This window comes from Dreissena polymorpha, chromosome 14 (assembly GCF_020536995.1).
Source record: "Dreissena polymorpha isolate Duluth1 chromosome 14, UMN_Dpol_1.0, whole genome shotgun sequence".
Classification (NCBI taxonomy): Eukaryota; Metazoa; Mollusca; class Bivalvia; order Myida; family Dreissenidae; genus Dreissena; species Dreissena polymorpha.
In genome coordinates this window covers 10,637,562-10,661,645 of record NC_068368.1, presented here as the reverse complement: position 1 = coordinate 10,661,645, position 24,084 = coordinate 10,637,562, and the positions used below count along the sequence as shown (strand labels likewise).

Sequence of the window (24,084 nt, the reverse complement as noted above, 5' to 3'; positions counted from 1 at the left end):
CGGATTTTGCTCACTTTTTTGACAAGGGATAATATTAGTTTTGCTAATTGAATTGCGTAAAAAAGATTGTCAAAACACTTCTTATCGATCAAACAAATTAAAATTATTTCAAATTGATAAATAAATAATAATTTTATATTTGCTTTGTGTTAATGTCGAGTTTTATACCTTCATCGATCCCGGACAATCCTGGGCAATCCCGGCTTTTAGTTTAAAATGTACTTTTATCGAGAAATACGTCACTTCGAGGAAACCATTAAAACCGTATCTAGCGGAATTCCGTTTAAAAATAGGTACTAACGTGTTTAACCAGGAAAACCGCCGCGGATTTTCTGAATTGTCTGCCTCTTTTTGATTGCAATCAGGGGGTTCCAAATCTATTTCGAGTTACGATCTGTTTGTAGTCTCCGACTTCAATCTGGGATTTAATTGTCATCTGATCATACTGTATTAAGATTTCTGCATCTTTCAAAAGCTTATTTAAAACGCAGTTTATTGATATAGAACACATAATCCCGCCCAAAATACACACGACCCTTTGGGCATGTTACTGGGACATTGGCTAGCCCGGACCTAGATACAGGCAGTGAATGTCGTTCGGACGTGCCTTAGTGTTAAGCCCTGAGACGAATGCCTTAGGGCAATGGACCATATAAATTGCGTAATTGAGTAAATAACCAATATTATAGGTAATTCAAAACAATTTAACCCCATGCAGAGAGATAACTGTGACAAATAATAAACACTTCAGAACGTAATGCACACCTATTACTATACAAAGAATTGAAGGTGTTAGACTACGACTGACGAACAAACAAACTATTCATAGTTTGCAGATTTTTATTTAAGTGCATTAATTACATGTTCATACTAGAGTATCGGTAAATCAAAAGCTCATCTTTGAACCTGTTGGTTAAAAAAGAGCATGGGACTTACTTTGTGGAAAAAAGCGCGGGAGTGATTATTTTTACTAAAGTGCACATATATGTAAAAGTAAGTTACACTATACGGCATGGTATTTAAGAAGCACGTGATATTAGTCATTAATACAATTGACATTTTAAATATTACAAACCCTCATTGAATCATCAATGCAATATTTGTAGTTTGTGTCTAAATTTTCAGACACACATATTTTAAAAAGAAATGCATCTAAATTTTCCCGACACAAAATAATTTTTTTTAAGAGTCCGAAAACTTAGTAATTACGGTAACTTCAAATTGATTTACCAATATTGGTTTGTCAAGGTTAAAAGTGAACACCTGCATTTTTCCTGCAGTGCATGTAAATTTTTAGCAAATACTTTCATTCGTAATCAGTCATAATATTAATATTTGTGACCAGAATCTGTTTATAAGATTAGTCAATTCTTGGTAACCTTGTCATATGATCATTAATTGTTCAAGTTAAAAGATAATTAAATCCTGTAATGATTTCCAACAGAGTAACATCACATTGACAGTTAATGGTGTGACAGCAAAATCAGGGCTTTTTCCTGTCATTTTGAGAATATGACCTTAGATCCTCAGTGAAATATAGAATTTTAGCATCAATTTACTCACAATAAGGAAAACAAATTACATTTGAATTATTGGTAATAAAACTTACATAAACCAGGAAATTCCAAACACAAACATGATATTTAAATGGATATCACAACTTAAAACCTGTTTTCTTCATTTCAAGACATATCATCTAAACATCAAATAGTCAAACGATCAATAAGGATTAATTCGTTTGACTCGATTTGGGTAAAAAATAAATTTATTTGTGATTGGGACTTTAACCCAATAACAGCTATAGAATCAGCCAAAAAAGGGCCCTGAAAACCATAAATACAGGATATTTGTTCATGTCAGTGTAAGATCGTTTGTTATTTCACAACTGATCATAGAAAATATATTTTCACTAGTGGCACAGCAATGAGTGAAAATATTATTTTTCTATGATCACGAGTGAAATAACAAACGATCTTTAAATACACTGACATTAACACATTTTCTGTTTATTTTATGCCCCTTTTTCAAGAAAATAATTAACTGCTGTTTCCCTTTTGCTAAAAAGTTACCCTTTCTCCCGTAGCGTGCCTCAATACATTTCAATACAAAATTTAATGACGTCATTAATAATACCAGCGAAATTCTCTGGTTAAACTCTTTTACAATGTAAATAAAAGGTGAAAAAGCATTAAATAAAAAGAAAATATGTTGGATTCGATGGAATATTGTTTTTAATTCACGCATGATAATAAAAATATAATTTTATATAAATCTTGAAGTAAATCTTGATATGATAATCTAAAAATAGAACAAGAGGGCCAAGATGGCCCTAGTTCGCTCACCTGAGAGGAGTCGATTCATTCAATCTTTACCCAATGTCAAAATTGACCAAGATTTTGTCCAGACAAACATCCTGGTCAAGTTTCAACATTATTGAACCAAAACTCTGGCGTATGGAGTGGTTTTGTTTTTGTAAGATTTGACCCGGTGACCTATATTTTGAGTTGACCCACTTTACCAAACATCAAACATTTTGCTTACGAAAATAAATATTTTGACCAAGATTAAAAAAATCTGAAACAAAATTGTGACCTCTAGAGTGTTTACAAGGATTTTGTATAATATAATGAAAATTTGAACAATCTAAGGGCAATAATTATGGCATTAATTATGTGATTTTGCTCATTATCAAACTTGACTGAGATCTTTCAGCAACTTTCATAAAGAATGCTTGAGAAGTGTGAATGCTAGAGTATTTACAAACCAAATGTGGACGGACGGACAGACGGCGGACAAAGACCAATCCTAAAACCTCACCTGAGCAATCAAGTGAGCTAAAAAGTGTGTTTCACCGATCTGAGCCATTTTCCAACTTGTCCGAGAAATCAATAAAATCAATGTATTGACTAAGTTTCACGATGATCAGGCAAAAAATGTGACTTCAATCGTGTTCAATCACAAGGTTTCTCTCTAGTCACATAAGGAAAACTGCCCCACCCCCCCCTGGGGGCCATGTTTTTTGACTGATCGGGGCCATCTTTTCGAACTCATCTGAGATATATATAAAACCAATCTTTTCACCAAGTTTTATGATGATTGGGCAAAAAAACTGACTTCTAGAGTGTTCACAAGCTCTTTTTACTATATAAATATAAGAAAACTGCCTCCCCCCAGGCAGCCATGTTATTCAACTGACCAGAACCATTTTAAACTCAACTCTCGTTTCAAGGAAACAAATGTTCTGACCAAATGTCATGAAAATTGGGCCAAAAATGTGACTTCAATAGAGTGTTCACATGTTTTCACTATATACAAATAGAGAAAAATGCCCCGCCCACTAGCGGCCATGTTTTTTTCACCGATCTGGACCATTTTCGAACTCGTCCGAGATATCAATAAAATCAATCTTTTGACCAACTTTCATGATGATTGGGTAAAAATTGTGACTTCTAGTGTGTTTACAAGGTTTCTCTATAGCCAAATAAGGAAAACTGCTCCGCCCACTGGCCGCCATGGTTTTCAACGGACCATAACCACTTTTAAACCCAACCAACATATTATTAAGACAAACATTTTGACACAGTTACATTAAGATTTGGCATGAAATGTGACTTCTACAGTGTTTACAAGGATTTTCTTATTATTGACTTATAGTGACCTAGTTTTTGACCCAGCATGACCCAGTTTCGAACTCGATCAAGATATCATTGGGGCAAATGTTCTGACCAAGTTTCATGAAGATCGGACAAAAAATGTGGCCTCTAGAGTGTTTACAAGGTATCTCTATAGCCAAATAAGGAAAACTGCCCCGCCCACTGGCGGCCATGTTTTTCAACGGACCAGAACCACTTTTGAACTCAACCAACATATCATTAAGACAAACATTTTGACAAAGTTTCATGAAGATTTGGGCATAAAATGTGACTTCTACAGTGTTTACAAGGTTTTTCTTTTTTTTGACCTAGTGACCTAGTTTTTGATCCGGCATGACCCAGTTTCTAACTTGACCGAGATATCATTGGGACAAAGCTTCTGACCAAGTTTCATGAAGATCAGAAAAGAAATGTTCTCTAGAGTGTTTACGAACAAATGTTAACTGACGGACGGATGGACGGACAACGGACAAAGACCGGTCACAAAATCTCACCTGAGCAATCAGGTGAGCTAAAAAGTAGTTCCTAAAATTTGTTATTTTCACCAATTAAAATAACAATTTTTTTATTTTCACTGCTGTTATATCACTGCAGAAATGTAATGATTTTATCATAAGGTATAAAAGAAATATCTCCGCAAAAAAGAAATACATTCACACTTTGCTTGTAGCAAATGAGATCACATGAAATACAATTTTATTTCCCATAAATATTTACCACAAATTTGTTCCCATCAATTCCACATTGTCGGAAGGCACTGACACAGGCATCAAATTTGTTCTAAAACACAAAAACAACATAAGTGAGTTTATTACAAAATTGAGCCACGCTCTGGGAAAATGGGTCTTAAAGCATTTGTGTTAAGTTTCATCCCAGATCAGCGTGTGCAGATAACATATGGTTTTAGGGATGACAAAGCTTTTATTGTTTTGTTTTTTAAAGCAAGTCTCTACTTAGCATAAATCTCGTTAAGGCAGAAAGAGTCATCGGTAATTAGCCTGTGCTTACAGGGTTTTGGGATACAGAGCATTCTTGAAGAAGTAATTTCATGGCCCATGTGATCTTAAAGCTAAGTAAGGAGGTTGTCTTAATGAAATTGTCGTTTTCTTTATAAAACACTAGTAAGAAAATATAAACAAGAACGATTATATTTGGCTCTGCTAGAAATCATAATTTGGGAATTTTTTTATATTCAGGACTCAACTGTATGCTACCACTCTATTAAGTTGCAATAATAGACCAGTTTCACAATTCTACCGCTGTTGCTATTTTTAGATATCACGTGACGCGTCGAATTTCTGAACGAGGCTGAACGTGTATAGATTTGGCAAAGCATATATCAATGATTATAAACCAGTTGATTTTTATTAATTACATTCACGATTTTCATGAGCACTGACACTGGTTACAATAACGGAAAACATATGCATACATGGATGTGTTGTTTAATAATAAATTGATGAGGGGTTATGACATAAACATTCTCACACCTAAGTCATATTTCAAAGCCATAGTATATAGTACCACTAGTGTAGATCTATACTGTATACATTTTATTTAATCTTGATTCAAATTCAAGATACCCATTGTCATCAGAGCAAATGTGATCTGTAGAACAAACATTGATAATTGCACAAAACAAAGGTATACAAAAGTCGTATAATACAAAACATTATTATATAACTTAAATTCTCAAAGGAATGTTTGTCGGTCTGTAATATATTTCAAGAACGATCAAACGTGTAAAATGTGTGTTGACTCAATCATAAGAAAAAGCAATAGAAAATGCAAAGCACATGAACTGTTTAAATGTTGTGTCATTTTTCGTTTATTAAACTGTAATAAATGTTCTTTTACAGTGAAAGACAATATTGAAGAATTCTTTTATACAGGTGAAAAAACGAAGGTGGAGCAAACTGAACTGTCTATGCATGCACCTTGATTTCTCTTTAAACGTGATTATAAGTGATAACTATATGACACATCATATCAAAAATCTCTCTTGTGTGTGTGTCTTTATTTTTTGGAAACATTCTTTAACCCCGTTGTGGTCAATTAAAATGCTTGTTTTAATTGTGTTCTTCCATACACTAACGAACACTCTTTATAAGACTGTGTTAAGACGGAGTTTTATTTTAGCGGTGCCCACTAGATAGGTTTTGTGTTTAGCATAATAGCTAATAAATATTTTAAATGTATTTATAAGTATTAAGCACTTATTTATGTATCTGAACATTCTTTGACAAGGAAAATTGTTCCAACGCTAATTTTGACAAGGCGGACATTCGTTCATACGTTGTTTTTACTACCCGGACATTCATTCCCACGCTATTAAGACATCCCGCACAATCGTTCCAACATTTTTTTGACAGACCGGATATATATATTCCTACATAGTTTTAACGCCCAGATTTCTGCAATGTTTGGCAAATTACAGATCTCAGTGTAAGTCGATATATTCGATTATGTTTTAACGTTATCATTCTCATGATCGCAATAAAATCTTACAACAATATAAAGTATAACACAAAATATGAGATTTTTTTTAACTTAATGTATTTTAATAACAAAATATTAAAATACTGGATAAAATGCCCAGAGTGTCGATATCATATTATTTTGATAAAATGTGATAATAATGACCGGGATAGCAATTATTCAGGTACGAATCTTCGGGCTGTCCAAATGACGAAAGAACGAATGTCCGGGCTGTCAAAATTATGTAGGAAGCATTATTTGCATTGTCAAAATAACGAAGGCACGAATGTTCAGGTTGTCAAAAAACACAGGAACGAATGTCCGCCTGTGTGAAAAATAGGCTAGGACGAATGTCCAGCATTCACTGTATACTTATGATTAAACTGGCTAATATATATACAGTATTTAGTTTGAGTATTTGGCATTACATTAGTCTTAGAAATGACAACGTAATACTTCTACCACGATAAGACATTGGGGTACCATACATGGTGTTCAATTACCAGGCATCTACCACGGGTGGTTTATGACACCATGCTGTTATTTAGTATTTGCTGGCACAGTATCTGATCATAACGAGATAATGGGTTTATCCGGAACACAGGGGCTATTAAACCACAGATGTATCAATAAACAAGATAGATCTTTATTCAAACAGCGCGATAAAAAAGCTCTAACAAAGGGTGTCAAATGTGTGAAAAATGGAGAAAAAAAAGTAGGGGATTACTTTAACCAAGACAATTTATTTAATGTATTGACACTTATAATGTGAAGTACATATTTATTTAACTTATTCTGACACTGTCATATTGTGTTTTTAAGTCGTTTCATCACCAAATTTTCAAAAGAGTGAAAGGTTGAAATCAGATGCGGCGTTGCGCGGGACTATTGGAAATTTATACTCGTTCAGCCTCGTTCTGGAGTTCTGCGAGTCACGTGACTTTGCGCTCTTATCAATTTCGGCCTATTGTGAAAAGGGTCTATTCAACTCTCAGCTTTATAACCCAAAGTGTTGCTGAGAGTTGCAATACGCCATCTATTGTCCAAAGGTGCACAATTTTATCACAACTGCAAAGGCTAAAAAACACTGCTACTGCAAAAACTTATCAACATTTACCTGTTTAAAGCATAAACTCATGCAAATGGAACCATTAAAGCAAGAAATAATAGCTTTTTATTTACTTTGTAATTCTTTCGTACGCTTTATCAACCACATTGGGAACTGTTGTTCTGTTGCCCACAAAAAGTGTCGCTATCTGTTAGGGCACAGTACACCAATCTTTTGCACATTGTGATATTTGATTAGCCCTCAGTCGATAATGATGTTGAACAGTCTTTAAATATTAACACTGTTTGTAATTTCAAAATGAAAATGTCAGAAAGAATAGTGTATGGATATCATTGTAATATTTAGGTTGCATGCATAGGATAATGTCTGTAGGCTGCCATTCAGGTAAATTTAATGTGTTTGTGAAGTTTATTCATTGCTTTCCTTAATTGCATGGTAAGGTTCAACGACATCTATTTAAGGATGCACATGAGAAATGTGCGCAAAACTGAGATTGTGTTCATGAACGGTTGCCTATGGACTCCCGGACTTGCCATAGCAAAAATTGGGAGTACGTTTATATGGACTACCACTCTATTATGAATCAGTTTCTATTATTATTTACTGTTTGGTATTTCAGAGCAATTGTGCAGCTACCTTCTTTGTCCTTCCTATATTAAAGAATTTATATGGGAATCTGAATTTTGACATCGCGCCATGAATCAACTAAAACAACTAAACAAATCATGCAAATTGATCAATAAGATATGTCTTACGTCGTGAAGCCAATTTATGACATCTTGAACGGTCCAGCGAACAAGCGCCTGGTAATCCGGTAAGGACTTCTGAATTTTTGGCATTGTGAAGCATCTAAATGCTAGCTAAACATCCGATGACAGATTTTCGTTTTTCCTTAAATCGAAACCTTAAATTCAATAAAAAAAACACTTCCTGGTTGTTTACATGTCGCAACGGGTTGCCTAATATTTAGTTTTTAGCGAACACTATTTTTATATTAGTCTCGAAGCTGAGTTGTCGATTAATATTTATGGTTAATGTAATTTAAAATAAAAACATTTTTGTTGTGTACATGCAACTATAAATAGTTATCTGTGATTTTTTCTCGCTGTTTTGTCTAAAGCGATATTGTCAAAAATATTATTATTCAAACATTTTCGTTTAAACAAAATCTTATTCAGTTTCACGTGTTAGTTGTCAATCGTTAAAAACAAACTGTGTTTTGTTATTTTATTACATTTATTTCTTAAGTATTAGTCAAGTAAATAAAAATGCAGCACGACGATGTGAGTAACTTTGCAATCAGTATTTTTCCATCGTATTGTGTTATTGATTGAACCGATAAATATATATGCAACATATTTTCGCGGCCTACACCAGACTATTTTTAATACGTTAGATTAGAATACTGATTTATGTTTGATTTGTGTAATATATTGTTAGAATTTTTACAAACTATGCTTTTATTTACTATGTTTTTTTTCTTCAGGTTATTTGGAGCATAATCAATGGTTCATTCTGCTCATTCAAAACAAGGTAAGTAGGGTCAATCCTAGTCAATATAAATTGCCGCCTAAGAGTCTTTTTATGATTTTTGCTTTGGCAGACTCTTGGCGTCAATAGTCCACTCTATTTTTAATAGCGAGAGTTTTCCTTTTTTGTCTATATTGATGTGCAAGGAATTTGGTGCGCAACATTCAAGCCCCGATATCAGGCAGTTAATATCAACGGATTGCAATAATATTTACATACCTGTGTAGATAATTCATTTCTCAATAATGTTCCGTAAGAATTACGTAATGACTCTTTCAATTTTGTACACCTGATCAATTTTAATCAACACACTACTCACATTTTCAATTCCAATCCACAGGTGGTTAGCGTGTGGCTATGATATTAATTAGTGAAAACATCATTTTGAATGATAAATAATCATATTATAACGAAAAATTAACTTTTCTGAAAAAAAAAAATTTCACTATCAAATATATATATAACAAGGTATGCAACTCAAAATCACCCCAAAACGGGGTGCATCGCTTTGAACAGCCATATCTTCATCAATTGTGCAGCGATTTTCACGATCTCGGTCTTATTCAACGCAGAAATGAATTTCCTTTCTTGAAATGTATATGTCTTGCAATATTTTTACAAATGCTGGGTCAACTTTTAAGAAATAACACGATACACAACACGCATGACCCAGTTGACAGTGATCATGCTGTCTTTAAGACTGAAATCTTCACGGAGTAAAGGGCAACTTCCCTACAAAGTTCATGTAGTTCGATACCATAATTCAATAAAACGTATGAAAAAACATTATTACCGTTCTTGTCGTTACATTCTGCATCAAGACTAACTGTCCAGCGCCGTTTGAAACCTTTGTTTACATACATTTCAACTAACTGACATTTTAAACATACGAGTGATTTCATTGGTCCAATGCGGAGGTGTGTCTTTACAACTGGAGATTTCATTCATAAAGAATACATGATCACTGTCAACTGGGTCATGCGTGTTGTGTATCGTGTTATTTCTTAAAAGTTGACCCAGCATTTGTAAAAATATTGCAAGACATATACATTTCCAGAAAGGAAATTCATTTCTGCGTTGAATAAGACCGAGATCGTGAAAATCGCTGCACAATTGATGAAGATATGGCTGTTCAAAGCGATGCACCCCGTTTTGGGGTGATTTTGAGTTGCATACCTTGTTATATATATATATTTGATAGTGAAATTTTTTTTTTCAGAAAAGTTAATTTTTCGTTATAATATGATTATTTATCATTCAAAATGATGTTTTCACTAATTAATATCATAGCCACACGCTAACCACCTGTGTTCCAATCGCTGTGCCCGCTGTATACTGCAAGTAGATTTTAATCGATAACGCAGCCTATTACACCGTAATGCCTTCTTCTGATTGGTTGATATTTAAATATTTCATAACATGGCGAAAGGTCAGTGATTGTTTGCGATTTAAGCAGAAGTTTAACTGAAACAAATTATGCCTTTTAACTTCAATTTGACGCTATTTGAGGTAAAAATGGACTAATTAACTAAAACTTTATGAGTTGGTTATGTTATTTTGCAATTTTAAGCATATTGATATAATAGTTTTGTATTTATTTTTCGTTATGGTTTTTACAGACCGGAGTTTCAGTGTTCAGAGTTATTCTGAACGCGAATTATTTCAGCTAGGTTAATCAGAAAAACTTGGACACTTTTCAGCTGTCACCAGGGGTGGCGAAATCAAATGTCCGAGTTGCCCGAGTCGTACATTTGCTTGTCTGGGCAACTGATTTTTTTCAATTAAGTTGTCCGTGGACAACAAGTTTTTTTTAAGTCGGGTCCAGGTATACAAAAAAAAAAATACATTGTATTAAAGCCGTAATTAAGTTTTACAACCGGAAGTTGACACGCGATTACATTGACAGTGCTATTTGCGGAGCAATCAAGCTTAAATACGTGCACTCTCCTGCGCAGTGATCTCCCTTATTCTATAAGAGACTGGAGCATGCCGCATTTTCAACATTCAGCCCGACTGTTAGACAGTGTACAGACTGGTTTCTTTATTTTTACAATCAGACAGAAATAAAAAGTATCAAACTAAGATAATCAAAACACGGTTTACCTTGTTATTTAAGACGACGTTAATGGTAAAGATGGAACATTTTGTTTTTTTAAATCTTCAACAACGGAGCAGAAAACCGAAGCTTTGAGCAGTCCAACTCCCAAAAAAACTAAGAAAGATTATGATAAAAATATGATCTAAGTAAACGCACCAGAACTTTTCAAGAAACTTAGCTAACAGATTTTCAATGGTTACCAGTTGATGATAATCAAATTGCTACCAGTAGCGGTGCAGAGCCTCAGTCTGATGAGGTCCACATATTGGACTAGTTTAATTTGTTAAGATTACGATGTACTAATGTTCAACACATGTTTTTATAACACTAGCTTTGGAAGATTAAAAGTTTGAGGAAGTCTTTATATTGTTTATAATATACTGCTATAATGAATGTACCATTGAAATACAACTATAAACAAAACAAGCAAATCATACTCATTTTGATATATTCCACATTATTTTACATTAATCAATAAATGCGTTCATAATTTATATAAACAATTACGGACAAGTGTAGTTCAGCAACGGACAAGTTAAATTTCCTAAATGGCTGTCCGTGGACAAGTATAGTTTTTTGAGATTTCGCCACCCCTGTGTCACCAATAGCTATGTTTTCAAATGACCAAAACAACGGTATATTTTGGACTATTAAAGGCTACCGAAAGCATCAAACGGTACTCTTCTGATTTTATCGTTATGTGCAGACGTATCATATGCAGATTTATTGTAAATTTTAAGCAACTGTCGTAACCGCGAACTGGGTAAACTCTGACAAGGAAGGTAAAACTCGGACACAATGTGGAAAATTTCGGACACGATGGGAAAAGTCGGACACATGCACTGGGTTTTCCCCAGGCCATTTAAGCGCCCCTTGCCGAGGCGCTTGAATTTCGAAATCAGAGTCCCCGGGGCGCTTGAAATTTTCCAATCAGTGTGTTTTTTCAGTAAAAGAAAATGGAGAATATCAAGAAAATCCAGGTTTCTTTATCAGTGTATCAATATTCCCTGTTTTAAAAGAGCACTTGGTACCTACTCTCGCATGTAATCGCCATAATCACCGCATGGGGGTCATAGATAATCCACTGATAGGAGATAGCATGACGCGTATATCGATTATTCTAGCCACATTACACAGTCATTTATGCTATCGATTATTCTAGCCACATTACACAGTCATTTATGCTGGCAAGGATGTATCACAGGAAACTCTCGGGTAACTTTCCAGTCGTCAAACTGTGATGTTCATCGTCCAATCCGTTACGCGAATGCTTATGAGGGCGGGTATAACTATCGAAAATTATTTTTGATTGACTTCGGGCACGAAGTTTATAGCAGCTTGATTAGCAAGGAGTTGTACCATTCACGTAATATAAAACCGGTAACTAGAACAGTACATTAAAGACGGTTTCGGGCATCATCATCACACCTTTTTACTGTAAACAAGTGTTACTCATGACACATAATTAATAAGAGAAATTAATTGCAAGTGGTAAGCGATTACTTACTTGTAGCGAGTAAGATGTGCAAATAACTCCCGGTAACAATTATGCGATAACAATTTAATTCCAGGACATGTTTATTTCATCATGTCCATTTATAGAACTGATTAACCATGTTTTTTCTGACATTTATTAGACACGTAATGCGCTTTAACAAATAATTGTTCAATTAATTACGCACAACAGTAAATGTTTCGTTCGATTTTCAAATGAGCATTATCAATTTGTAATCCGAAACACGCTTCTGAATTTTAATGCTAACGCGACATTAACAAATTGTAGCGTCAAATAACCAGTGTATTATCCTTTGTCTCAATAAAAAGCGCGCGAAAAATATGCAGACATGTAGAACATTGCATAGAAAGTGTGGATGTATTTTGTGCTGTATAAAAACATGAACATCATGTCAGGCGATTTACGCGTGTTCTGTGGAGAAAAAAAAACAGCCCTGATTGGACGATATTTTTTATCACATCTTTAAATAGTAACACATGCCAAAATTTATTTCATACTTAAGAAAATGTGGCGATTTTTTCTTTAATTCTTGAGCACTTTTATCGTAAATATTTACCAGAATTTGCTTTAAAACTGGAAATACGGGATTATCGGGTAATGAGTAGCGACTGGAAAAGTAGTAAGTATGCAGTAATGAATAGAGGGTATGGTTGATACGGATATATTAAGGAATTGATTGAGATGGGATTATGCGTATCTATGCGGGAAAGGGTAAAATATAAATAAATGGTAAAATATAAATAGTCACTTAAAATTTATTTGATACAATAGAAAAACAGCAAGGTTTGTGTTAAAAAATTAATTGAGAGCTTTTATCATCAGTATTTACCCGAAAGTGATTTATAAAATGGGAATAAACGGGATTATCGGGTAATAAATAGAAACTTGAAAAGTAGTAAGTATACAGTAATAGAGTCGGGTTGAAACGGATGTATTGGGGACTCGTTCGAGTCGGGATTTTACTATCTATACGGAAAAGTTTTAAAACAATTAAACAATATATAATATTTTTTTAAATGACTGGCGCACCAAATGACGTCTAATGACGCTGTTTTTATTTGAGTTATAACGCACCACAGAACGTGAATTGACATGTTAAATTTAAAAAAAAAATCAACGTCGGGAGGGGACACCCATCCCAAAGCACCCCTATCAACCCCGGGGCGCCTGACAAAAATCCTGTGGAAAGCACTGATGTATGATCAAAATATTTTATGATATAGGCTGTCTCAAGTAATCACTTATTGTATAAGGTGGTAAACAGGAAGCTAATGGATACATATACTGAAGTTATTGTCTCTAGCAGATACTCGAAATGATAATCCAACAAAACATTCTTGGTGGTGGTAAGTTTTACTAGCTCTAATATCTTACTAGCCCAACAAAAATATCTACGCTATTAAGCAAATTTTGGGTAGTAAAATGCCACAACTACGTGGATTTTGTTTTCATTTATTTAGTTCCAATGTATAAATTTGGTAATGCAACCACAGTTTACTGTTTTGAAATCTTTATTTTATTTGATTTGTACACAACATTTCCACTTTAGAATCCGACAACAACAACCATACAACTTTTTTTCCATTTAACTTTGAAAACTATTATCGGTGTTGTCCTGCGTTATTTCTTGTCAGCCACGGGACTGATTTAGATAATTATATTAGACCATTGGGCCCGTATTCATCAACGTTTTATGTCTAAAATAGAGACTCAGATTTAAGACAGGAATTGAAATAGTGTTATACCAAAGATTCTAATCACACAACAAACGCATTCGACGGAGAGATAACTAAACAAGGATCACTTTTCATTAATTCCACATGATTTGCTTTCTCTAGAAAATTGATTATTGTGGTATAAGTTATTATAGTAATATTTTGTGCATCGAACATGTTACCAATTATATTGTTTTGTAAGTAGATTTTTGATAAATGTATAACTCTGAGAAATAAAAATGATCATACATTTATAATAATAGTTGAAATGTGCATATTATAAATTAATCATTGTATATCCCTATTATATACATATATACATTATATACATCATATACATATGTATTATGTATGTTTGTCAATACAATTATAATGTTCATCGAGTAAAACTTCCTTTATATATTCCTGCAAACTTCAACCATTATAAAACCTTTTATAATTTCGATATTTTGTTCACAAATTAAAATATTTAAATTGCAAAGCAATGCGACAAGTCTTCTCGTACACTGTTCACGTAACAGTCTTTCACTTTAAAACCCACACTGCATCGTTGCATTGGACCCTTACGACCGAACTTAGACGGGCGGTCTTTCGCCTTTAAATAAAAGGCGCCCTCTACGAACCTGAAGGCATTCCCAAGCTTAATTGCATCTTCTTTTCTGACATAGCACAGTTGCCTGTGAAATGCTGCATCGCTTTAGACTTCTATGACATTTTTGTCAACAGAGTTTTGAGGCTCCTGGCAACAAAAGAACGGTGTTCCGATTTCAAACTCGCTTGAAGCCCAGCGGTGCATATGGCCCTATTCCACAACGAAAACAAGCCCACGATTCACTACGATTTATCACATTTATTGAATCGGGAAAACTCGTGACTGTCTACGATTCAGTTACGACAATGGTACGATTGAGTTATGACGAATCGTGGGGTTCGGTTGAAATCTTGCGAATAGGGTCGCGACTTAACTACGATGTGTAAGAATCTACTGCAATTGTACTACGAACAATGCAGATCGGTCACGACTAAGCTAGGACCTCAACGAACGCATCCATGAATTAGGCGCCATTATCTATTGATATTGAGCTAAATCGCGAGAATCTTAGTGGGCTCGCAACTCACTCAGGGTGAACTCGTCAGTCTTGAAAAAGTCGTAGCTGATTTGTAGACAGATCACATGATCACAGGTTTCCCGATTGAGTCACGAATCCATTAAAACACCCAAGAACGCTCTACGACGCTGTTTCGAGTCAAATGCGATTAAATTTAGTCTTGGAGGTCCTGGCCAAATTTTAAACATGTCTGGCCACGATTTTTCGGGAGCTCACTAGTTGCAGAAATCACTTACGACCGGCCCACGACTAGCTACAAATGTGCAAGGACCTTCGCCAATAGAGCTACGATTGTCCCCGACCTCAAAATCTTGGAAATCGGGACAAATCGTGGGGAATTGGGTCTTAGTGTAATACCCCTAATACCGAAAAAGTATACCCCATACACGATAACGTTCTTCGTTTTATGAAAAGTAATAATCTTATCATAACAAATATTGGCTAAAACATATGCACACTAATTTGCAATGAAAAATATCGATGAAAATTAACTTATTGTAGATCTAGCTAAAGGTATAATGGCAAAGTAGAGATTGGAAAAGGGATACAACTTGCATATGAATGAGAACACCAAGTTTTCTGCAGCCTTAAGACTCTTCTAGAAAAGAGATTGTGTGAGGCAACGAACTTTATTAAGCGTGAAAAATTGACTGTCCCACATTTTCCGGTGCGATTTTTCAACGGGGAAAACTTGGACAGTGCCTTTTTTCTCATTTAATGTTAATAACATTCAAGTTATCCATGAATATTTATAACATAAATGCTCTCTATTGAATAAGGATCACTTCTAATACAAAATTTGATATTTAAGTGTTATATTACCTATAGGAAGTAAAGTTTTTCCTTGAACGGACTTTAAAGGTTTGGATGGCGTTGTTTTGGTTTTGAAAGGAAGTTCGCAGAATATCCCAGAACTCATTTAAATACAAGAGGAATTCCCAATGACGTATTATTCGTTTTAGCTCATCTATTTTTTGAAAAAAAATTATGAGCTATTGTCATCACCTTGGCGTCGGCGTCGGCCTCCGGTTAAGTTTTGCGTTTAGGTCCACTTTTCTCAGAAAGTATCAATGCTATTGCATTCAAACTTGGTACACTTACTTACTATCATGAGGGGACTGGGCAGGCAAAGTTAGATAACTCTGGCGTGCATTTTGACATATTTATGTGCCCTTTTTATACTTAGAAAATTGAAAATTTTGGTAAAGTTTTGTGTTTAGGTCCATTTTATTCCTTAAGTATCAAAGCTATTGCTTTCATACTTGCAACACTTACTAACTATCATACGGGGACTGTGCAGGCAAAGTTATGTAACTCTGACTGGCATTTTGACAGAATTATGTGCCCTTTTTATACTTAGAAAATTGAAAATTTGATTAAGTTTTGTGTTTAGGTCCACTTTATTCCTACAGTATCAAAGCTATTGCTTTCATACTTGCAACACTTATTAACAATCATAAGGGGACTGTGCAGGCAAAGTTATGTAACTCTGACTGGCATTTGGACAGAATTATGGGCCCTTTATACTTAGAAAATTGAAAATTTGGTTAAGTTTTGTGTTTTGGTCCACTTTACCCCTAAAGTATCATAGATATTACTTTCATACTTGGAACACTCGCAAACTATCATAAGGGTACAGTAACATAAGGGTACAGTAAAAGGACAAGTTGCATAACTCTGGATGTCATTTTTATGGAATTATGGCCCTTTTTTGACTTAGTAACTTTGAATATATGGTTAAATTTTGTGTTTCGATCCACTTTACTTCTTAAGTATGAAGGCTATTGCTTTTAAACTTCAAATACTTTCATGCTATCATGAGGTTACTGTACCTGTGTACCTGGCAAGTTGAATTTTATCTTGACCTTTGAATGACCTTGACTCTCAAGGTCAAATTATTAAATTTTGCTTAAATTGCCATTACTTCTTTATTTATGATTAGATTTGATTGATACTTTGACAAAACTACTCTTACCTGACATACCACAATAGACTCCACCCAAACCATCCCCCGTGCCCCCCCCCCCCCCCCGAATCCCCCCCCCCTATTTTTTTTCTTAAGATCATCTCACAAATGACCACCACACCCTCACACTATACCCCCCCCATCCCACCCCCCCCCATCCCACCCACCCCCAAATTTTTTCTTTTTAAACGGTTAAAAAACACAACTATTATTTTTATTATTTTATGTTTGAAATACCGTCCAAACCATTGCACCCAAGAATCCCTACCCCTCCCAACCCCCCCTCCCCCTTTTTTTTATTTTTTATTTATTTTTTAAGATCATCTCACGAATTACCACCACACCCTCACACTGTTCCCCCCCCCCCCACCTCCCCCCCCCAATTTTTTTTTGAAACGGTTAAAAAAACACAAATATTTATTTTATTATTAGTTTGAAATACCGTCCAACCATCACACCCAAGAATCCCCCCCCCCCCCCCCCCCCCGAATTTTTTTTTGTGTGCAAATAATACAACTATTTATTTTTATTATTTTATGTTTGAAATACCGTCCAACCATCGCACCCAAGAATCCCCCCCCCCCAACCCCCCCTCCCCCCACCCGAATCCCCCCCCCTAATTTTTATTTTATTTTGTAAGATCATCTCACAAATTACCACCACACCCTCACACTATTCCCCCCCCCCCCCCCCCCCACCTCACCCCCCCCCAATTTTTTTTTTTAAACGGTTAAAAAAAACACAAATATTTATTTTTATTATTACTTTGAAATACCGTCCAACCATCGCACCCAAGAATCCCCACCCCCCTCCCCTCCCCGAATTTTTTTTGTGTGTGCATTTTTTTCGCATTTTTGGAAGATAATGTAATAAATGTCCACACCCCCACACTATACACCCCTCTTCACTCGACCCATCCCTCCTTTGTGATTGAAAATGAGAGTCCCTTCGCCTTTAAAAAGAAAATAGATGAGCGGTCTGCACCCGCAAGGCGGTGCTCTTGTTTAGATTTTCCTTTAAAAAAAATTCTATGTATGTGCTTTAATGTTAAGGGGCTATACTATAGCCAAGGAAAATTCAAGAGGAATAGGCAAAACATGGATTCATTGGGCAAGATGTGAGTGCACACTGACTGCAGTTTACGAGATTTTGAAAGTGCTTATCCTGTCTGCTTTCTAGACTTAAAGCTCTGCCTGAAATTATAATTACTTAAAATATAAATATATGGATTTGATATATGTGTTTGTGAAGATAAGTCAGAATTGGTTTACCGAGTTTTTGTGCATGACCAAACATTCAGGTATTATGTAAATTGTGCAGTTATTTATGACAAAAACCCATATTTTTAATATTTCTAGTATTTTAGTACTAGTAACAATATGTAAATGGAACAGTTACAAATGAAATTAAACATTGGATGGTAGGAAGTTTATAAAAAGCTTTTTTTATTTCAAAATAATCAAATCAATGCTAGAAGGGGGACTTATTTAGAGTAATGGCTAAAATGTTTAAAGGCGAGCAAAATATTCTGCAGATATATTTTATTATTTCGAGGAAATTACTATCAAATTACATTGTATTTATTACAAACTTTTCAGAGCAAAGAACACACAGAAGTTTTGCCGAAATGAGTACAGTTTAACGGGACTGTGCAACCGTTCCTCATGCCCTCTGGCCAACAGTCAGTATGCAACCATACGAGAAGAAAATGGTATGTATCTAATTATACACATGTGTGAATATATCATTGACTTAAAACTACGTAGCGTCTTGTCCACAAGAAAGAGTCATTTGTTGAAAAATATTATTTAGAAAATAACAATTTTGTTCAATGCAAACTTTTGGTAATATGTTTTTGCATTTAATTATAAAAAAGTCACAATTGTTATTCAAATAAATATGTATACTAACGGATTAATTATTAAGCTCATACTTTTTTATGCCCCCCTTCGAAGAAGAGGGGATATATTGCTTTGCTCATGTCGGTCGGTCTGTAGGTCCGTCCACCAGGTGGTTGTCAGATGATAACTCAAGAACGCTTGGGCCTAGGATCATGAAACTTCATAGGTACATTGATCATTACTCGCAGATGACCCCTATTGATTTTGAGGTCACTAGGTCAAAGGTCAAGGTCACGGTGACCCGAAATAGTAAAATGGTTTTTGAATGAAAACTCAAGAATGCATACGCGGCCAACAGGGCAAACTCTGAACAATATTACTGAAGCAACTGGTCTGTAATCCTAAATCTATAATTATCAGTCCAATGAAACATCATCCTTTGAGTAAAATACAGTGGATCAGTAAAAATATTATCAGAATATGAGATTTTTTGTATATTTTGTATATTGAATATTGTGTTAATGTTTAATTTTGTTCATTAATATAAATATAAGCAGGAGAGGGGAGGTAATACACTATTACATGTATATTTTTCTTAAATACAGGGGAAACAATAAGTTTATCACCCCCTATTTTTTTTTAAACATCATGTAATAAATTACCACACCCCACATTAAACCCCCCTCTCACCCCCACCCACCCCCTACCCCCCCCCACCCCACTACCCCCCCCCACCCCCCCATTTTTTTTAAACATCTAATAAATAACCCCACCCCACATTATACCCCCCTCTCACTCCCCCCTACCTCCCCACCCCCCCCCCATTTTTTTGAAACATCTAATAAATTACCACACCCCACATTATACCCCCCTCTCACTCCCAACTACCCCCCACCCCCCCCCCAATTTTTTTTTTTAAACATCTAATAAATTACCCCACCCCACATTATTACCCCCTCTCACCCCCACCCCCCTACCCCCCCACCCCCCATTTTTTTTAAACATCTTATAAATTATCACACCCCACATAATACCCCCCCTCTCACCCCCTACCCCCTCCCACCCCCCTACCTCCCCCACCCCCTACACCCCCCCAATTTTTTTTTAAAACATCTTATAAATTACCACACCCCACATTATACCCCCCTCTCACCCCCTCCACCCCCCACACACATCCCCACCCCCCAACCCCCCAATTTTTTTTTTAAACATCTTATAAATTACCCCACCCCACATTATTACCCCCTCTCACCCCCCCAAACATTTTTTAAACATCTTATAAATTACCCCACCCCACATTATACCCCCCTCTCACCCCCCTACCCCCCCCGTCCCCCCCCCCCCCCACCCACCCCCCAAAGTTTTTTTTTTTTTTTTTTAAACATATAATAAATTACCACACCCCACATTTTACCCCCCTCTCACTCCCCCCTAATCCCCCACCCCCCACCCCCCCCCAATTTTTTTTTTTAAACATCTAATAAATTACCACACCCCACATTATTACCCCCCTCTCATCCCCCCCACCCCCATACCCCAACCCCTCCAATGTTTTTATTTTTAAACATCTTGTAAATTATCATTATCACACCCCACATTATACCCCTCTCTCACCCCCCACCCCCACCCCTCCCCCCCCAATTTTTTTTAAACATCTAATAAATTACCCCACCCCACATTATTACCCCCTCTCACCCCCACCCCCCCCTACCCCCCACCCCTCCAAATTTTTTTAAACATATTATAAATCACCACACCCCACATTATACCCGCCTCTCACCCCCCCCCCCCCCCCCAATTTTTTTTTTTAAACATCTAATAAATTACCACACACCACATTTTACCCCCCTCTCACTCGCCCTACCCCACCCTACCCCCCCCCCCCCCCACCCACCACCCCCGCCCCAATTTTTTTTTTAAACATCTTATAAATTACCCCACCCCACATTATACCCCCTTCTCACCCCCCCCCACCCCCACCCAATTTTTTTTTTAGTTTTTTTTAAACTTATAAATTACCACACCCCACATTATACCCCCCTCTCACTCCCCCCTTGATCATGACTGGCAGATGACCCCTATTGATTTTCAGGTCACTAGGTCAAGGTCACAGTAACTCGAAATAGTACAATGGTTTCCGGATGATAACTTACATTAGGTCAAAGGTCAAGGTCACAGTGACAAAAAACGTATTCACACAATGGCTGCCACTACAACTGGCAGCCCATATGGGGGGCATGCATGTTTTACAAACAGCCCTTGTTTTTATTTAAATTTTCTTGAGAAAAAAAAACTATATGGGGGAGAGGGGAACAGATCATACAAAACCATGTATGGTGCGCCACTATTAATTAGGCACACCGGATATTTAATGCCAAATTTTATATCGAAAAAAACTTAGTTTAGACGAAAAATGTTTGCCATTTTACTATGCACTATTTATTTTCAAATTTGAAGGTTATAAACTTTGTGTAATGCACTTTACAGTACGGTATAGTACCCGAAAGTGACAGCTGGATGTCACCATGTTCTTCTGTATTCTGTAGGTGTGTGTTTCTTGTACATGAAAGTCATTGAGAGGGCAGCGTTCCCGCGCAGACTCTGGGAGAAAGTGAAACTGTCACGTAGCTATGAGAAGGCACTCAAACAGATTGATGAAAACCTAATTTACTGGCCAAAGTAGGTGCACTCTGGGTTTTACTGTTATGCTGTTAATTACTGTGTAACCATAAATTGTTAAAAGTTGGTTTTAATCGATGAGACTAAAATGATATATGGCTTTAAACTGCAAATAAGTCTGAGTTATTTTTCAGTTTTCTGCAATAAGAAAGAATGAAAGGGTTCAAGAATTTTTTATTTTTTTTGTATGCTCCCCGAAATAAAATTTCGGCGGAGCATATAGTTGCCAGTTTGTCCTTCTTTACTTCCTTCCGTCACACTTTTGCTACCGTTTCTCATAGCGCCTTCAATACTTTACCAATCACTTTTATATTTGGCATGTAGGTACCTTGCAAGGACCTCTACCTTTTGATGAGGTTTGAGGTCACTGGGGTCAAGGTCACCAAGGCTAATAATAGACTTCCTTTTGTCACACTTTTGCTACCGTTTCTCATAGCGCCTTCAATACTTTACCAATCGCTTTCATATTGGGCATGTTGGTACCTTGCATGGACCTCTACCTTTTGATGAGGTTTGAGGTCACTGGGGTCAAGGTCACCGAGGCTAATAATAGATTTTTTAGGTGTTTATTAACACATACATTGACAAAGCGCATCATCGGGGAGCATCCATCAGTTTCACTGATATTCTTGCTTAAAATAATTTATTATCATAATTATTCATTAAAAATTCATGTGGTTAACCCACTGGTCATGAAACTTGCTCAGAATGTTAATCAATTGTGTTCTTATGCTGCGTTGTAAAGAAAATGATTCTTGTCTGTTAAAAAAAATCATCTTTTGAATACTACCTGCACAGAACAGTTAAATAACTAAGAGTCTCAAGTGAGCACCTTAGGACTGTAAGAGTCTCAAGTGAGCACCTTAGGACTGTAAGAGTCTCAAGTGAGCACATTAGGACTGTAAGAGTACCAAGTGAGCACCTTAGGACTGTAAGAGTCTCAAGTGAGCACCTTAAGACTGTAAGAGTCTCAAGTGAGCACCTTAGGACTGTAAGAGTCTCAAGTGAGCACCTTAGGACTGTAAGAGTCTCAAGTGAGCACCTTAGGACTGTAAGAGTCTCAAGTGAGCACCTTAGGACTGTAAGAGTTTCAAGTGATCACATTAGGACTGTAAGAGTCTCAAGTGAGCACCTTAGGACTGTAAGAGTCTCAAGTGAGCACCTTAGGACTGTAAGAGTCTCAAGTGAGCACCTTAGGACTGTAAGAGTTTCAAGTGAGACCCTTAGGACTGTAAGAGTCTCAAGTGAGCACCTTAGGACTGTAAGAGTCTCAAATGAGCACCTTAGGACTGTAAGAGTCTCAAGTGAGCACCTTAGGACTGTAAGAGTCTCAAGTGAGCACCTTAGGACTGTAAGAGTCTCAAGTGAGCACCTTAGGACTTTAAGAGTCTCAAGTGAGCACATTAGGACTGTAAGAGTCTCAAGTGAGCACCTTAGGACTGTAAGAGTCTCAAGTGAGCACCTTAGGACTGTAAGAGTCTCAAGTAGGCACCTTAGGACTGTAAGAGTCTCAAAGTGAGCACCTTAGGACTGTAAGAGTTTCAAGTGAGCACCTTAGGATTGTTAGAGTCTCAAGTGAGCACCTTAGGACTGTAAGAGTCTCAAGTGAGCACCTTAGGACTGTAAGAGTCTCAAGTGAGCACCTTAGGACTGTAAGAGTCTCAAGTGAGCACCTAAGAACTGTAAAAGTCTCAAGTGAGTACCTTAGGACTGTAAGAGTCTCAAGTGAGCACCTTAGGACTGTAAGAGTCTCAAGTGAGCACCTTAGGACTGTAAGAGTCTCAAGTGAGCACCTTAGGATCGTAAGAGTCTCAAGTGATCACATTAGGACTGTAAGAGTCTCAAGTGAGCACCTTAGGACTGTAAGAGTTTCAAGTGAGCATCTTAGGATTGTTAGAGTCTCAAGTGAGCACCTTAGGACTGTAAGAGTCTCAAGTGAGCACCTTAGGACTGTAAGAGTCTCAAGTGAGCACCTTAGGACTGTAAGAGTCTCAAGTGAGCACCTTAGGACTGTAAGAGTCTCAAGTGAGCACCTTAGGACTGTAAGAGTCTCAAGTGAGCACCTTAGGACTGTAAGAGTCTCAAGTGAGCACCTTAGGACTGTAAGAGTCTCAAGGGAGCACCTTAGGACTGTAAGATCATTGAGCCTCATTCTGGAAAACTGAGCTAAATGCGTGTACATAAAGTGTTGTCCCAGATTGGACTGTCAGTGTTTTTTTTTTCACCTTTAAGGAAATAGGGCCGGTTCCTTTTGATTGGGAAAAATCATGGCGTTTTGACCAAAATTGCGAAATTAGTGTTGCTATTTTATTGCTAAAAAATGCTTCAAAAATGAAAATTAAAGTGTTTTAAATATTTATTTTAAAAAAGCATAAGTTGTAGAGCTGGATGGGAGATTAACTTAATATTGATGTAAAAAAAAATAATTTT

General features: G+C 36.3%; 2 protein-coding genes across 2 annotated transcripts in view; one reads left to right on the top strand and one right to left on the bottom strand.

Annotated features, from left to right (window-relative positions):
* Positions 1-8,162, bottom strand: part of LOC127857708 (uncharacterized) — a 91,385-nt gene extending 83,223 nt beyond the window's left edge. The window contains exons 1-2 of the mRNA XM_052394342.1: positions 7,956-8,162; positions 4,371-4,433 (exon numbers count right to left, since the gene is read on the bottom strand). Of these exons, the coding sequence (XP_052250302.1) occupies positions 4,371-4,433; positions 7,956-8,039 (147 nt within the window). The 5' untranslated portion in view covers positions 8,040-8,162. The remainder of the gene's footprint in view (positions 1-4,370; positions 4,434-7,955) is intronic.
* A 171-nt stretch (positions 8,163-8,333) lies between these two features.
* LOC127857715 (protein MAK16 homolog) overlaps positions 8,334-24,084 on the top strand; it is a 29,421-nt gene continuing 13,670 nt past the window's right edge. The window contains exons 1-4 of the mRNA XM_052394380.1: positions 8,334-8,483; positions 8,687-8,733; positions 18,733-18,845; positions 21,522-21,654. Coding sequence (XP_052250340.1) covers positions 8,469-8,483; positions 8,687-8,733; positions 18,733-18,845; positions 21,522-21,654 — 308 coding nt within the window. The 5' untranslated portion in view covers positions 8,334-8,468. The remainder of the gene's footprint in view (positions 8,484-8,686; positions 8,734-18,732; positions 18,846-21,521; positions 21,655-24,084) is intronic.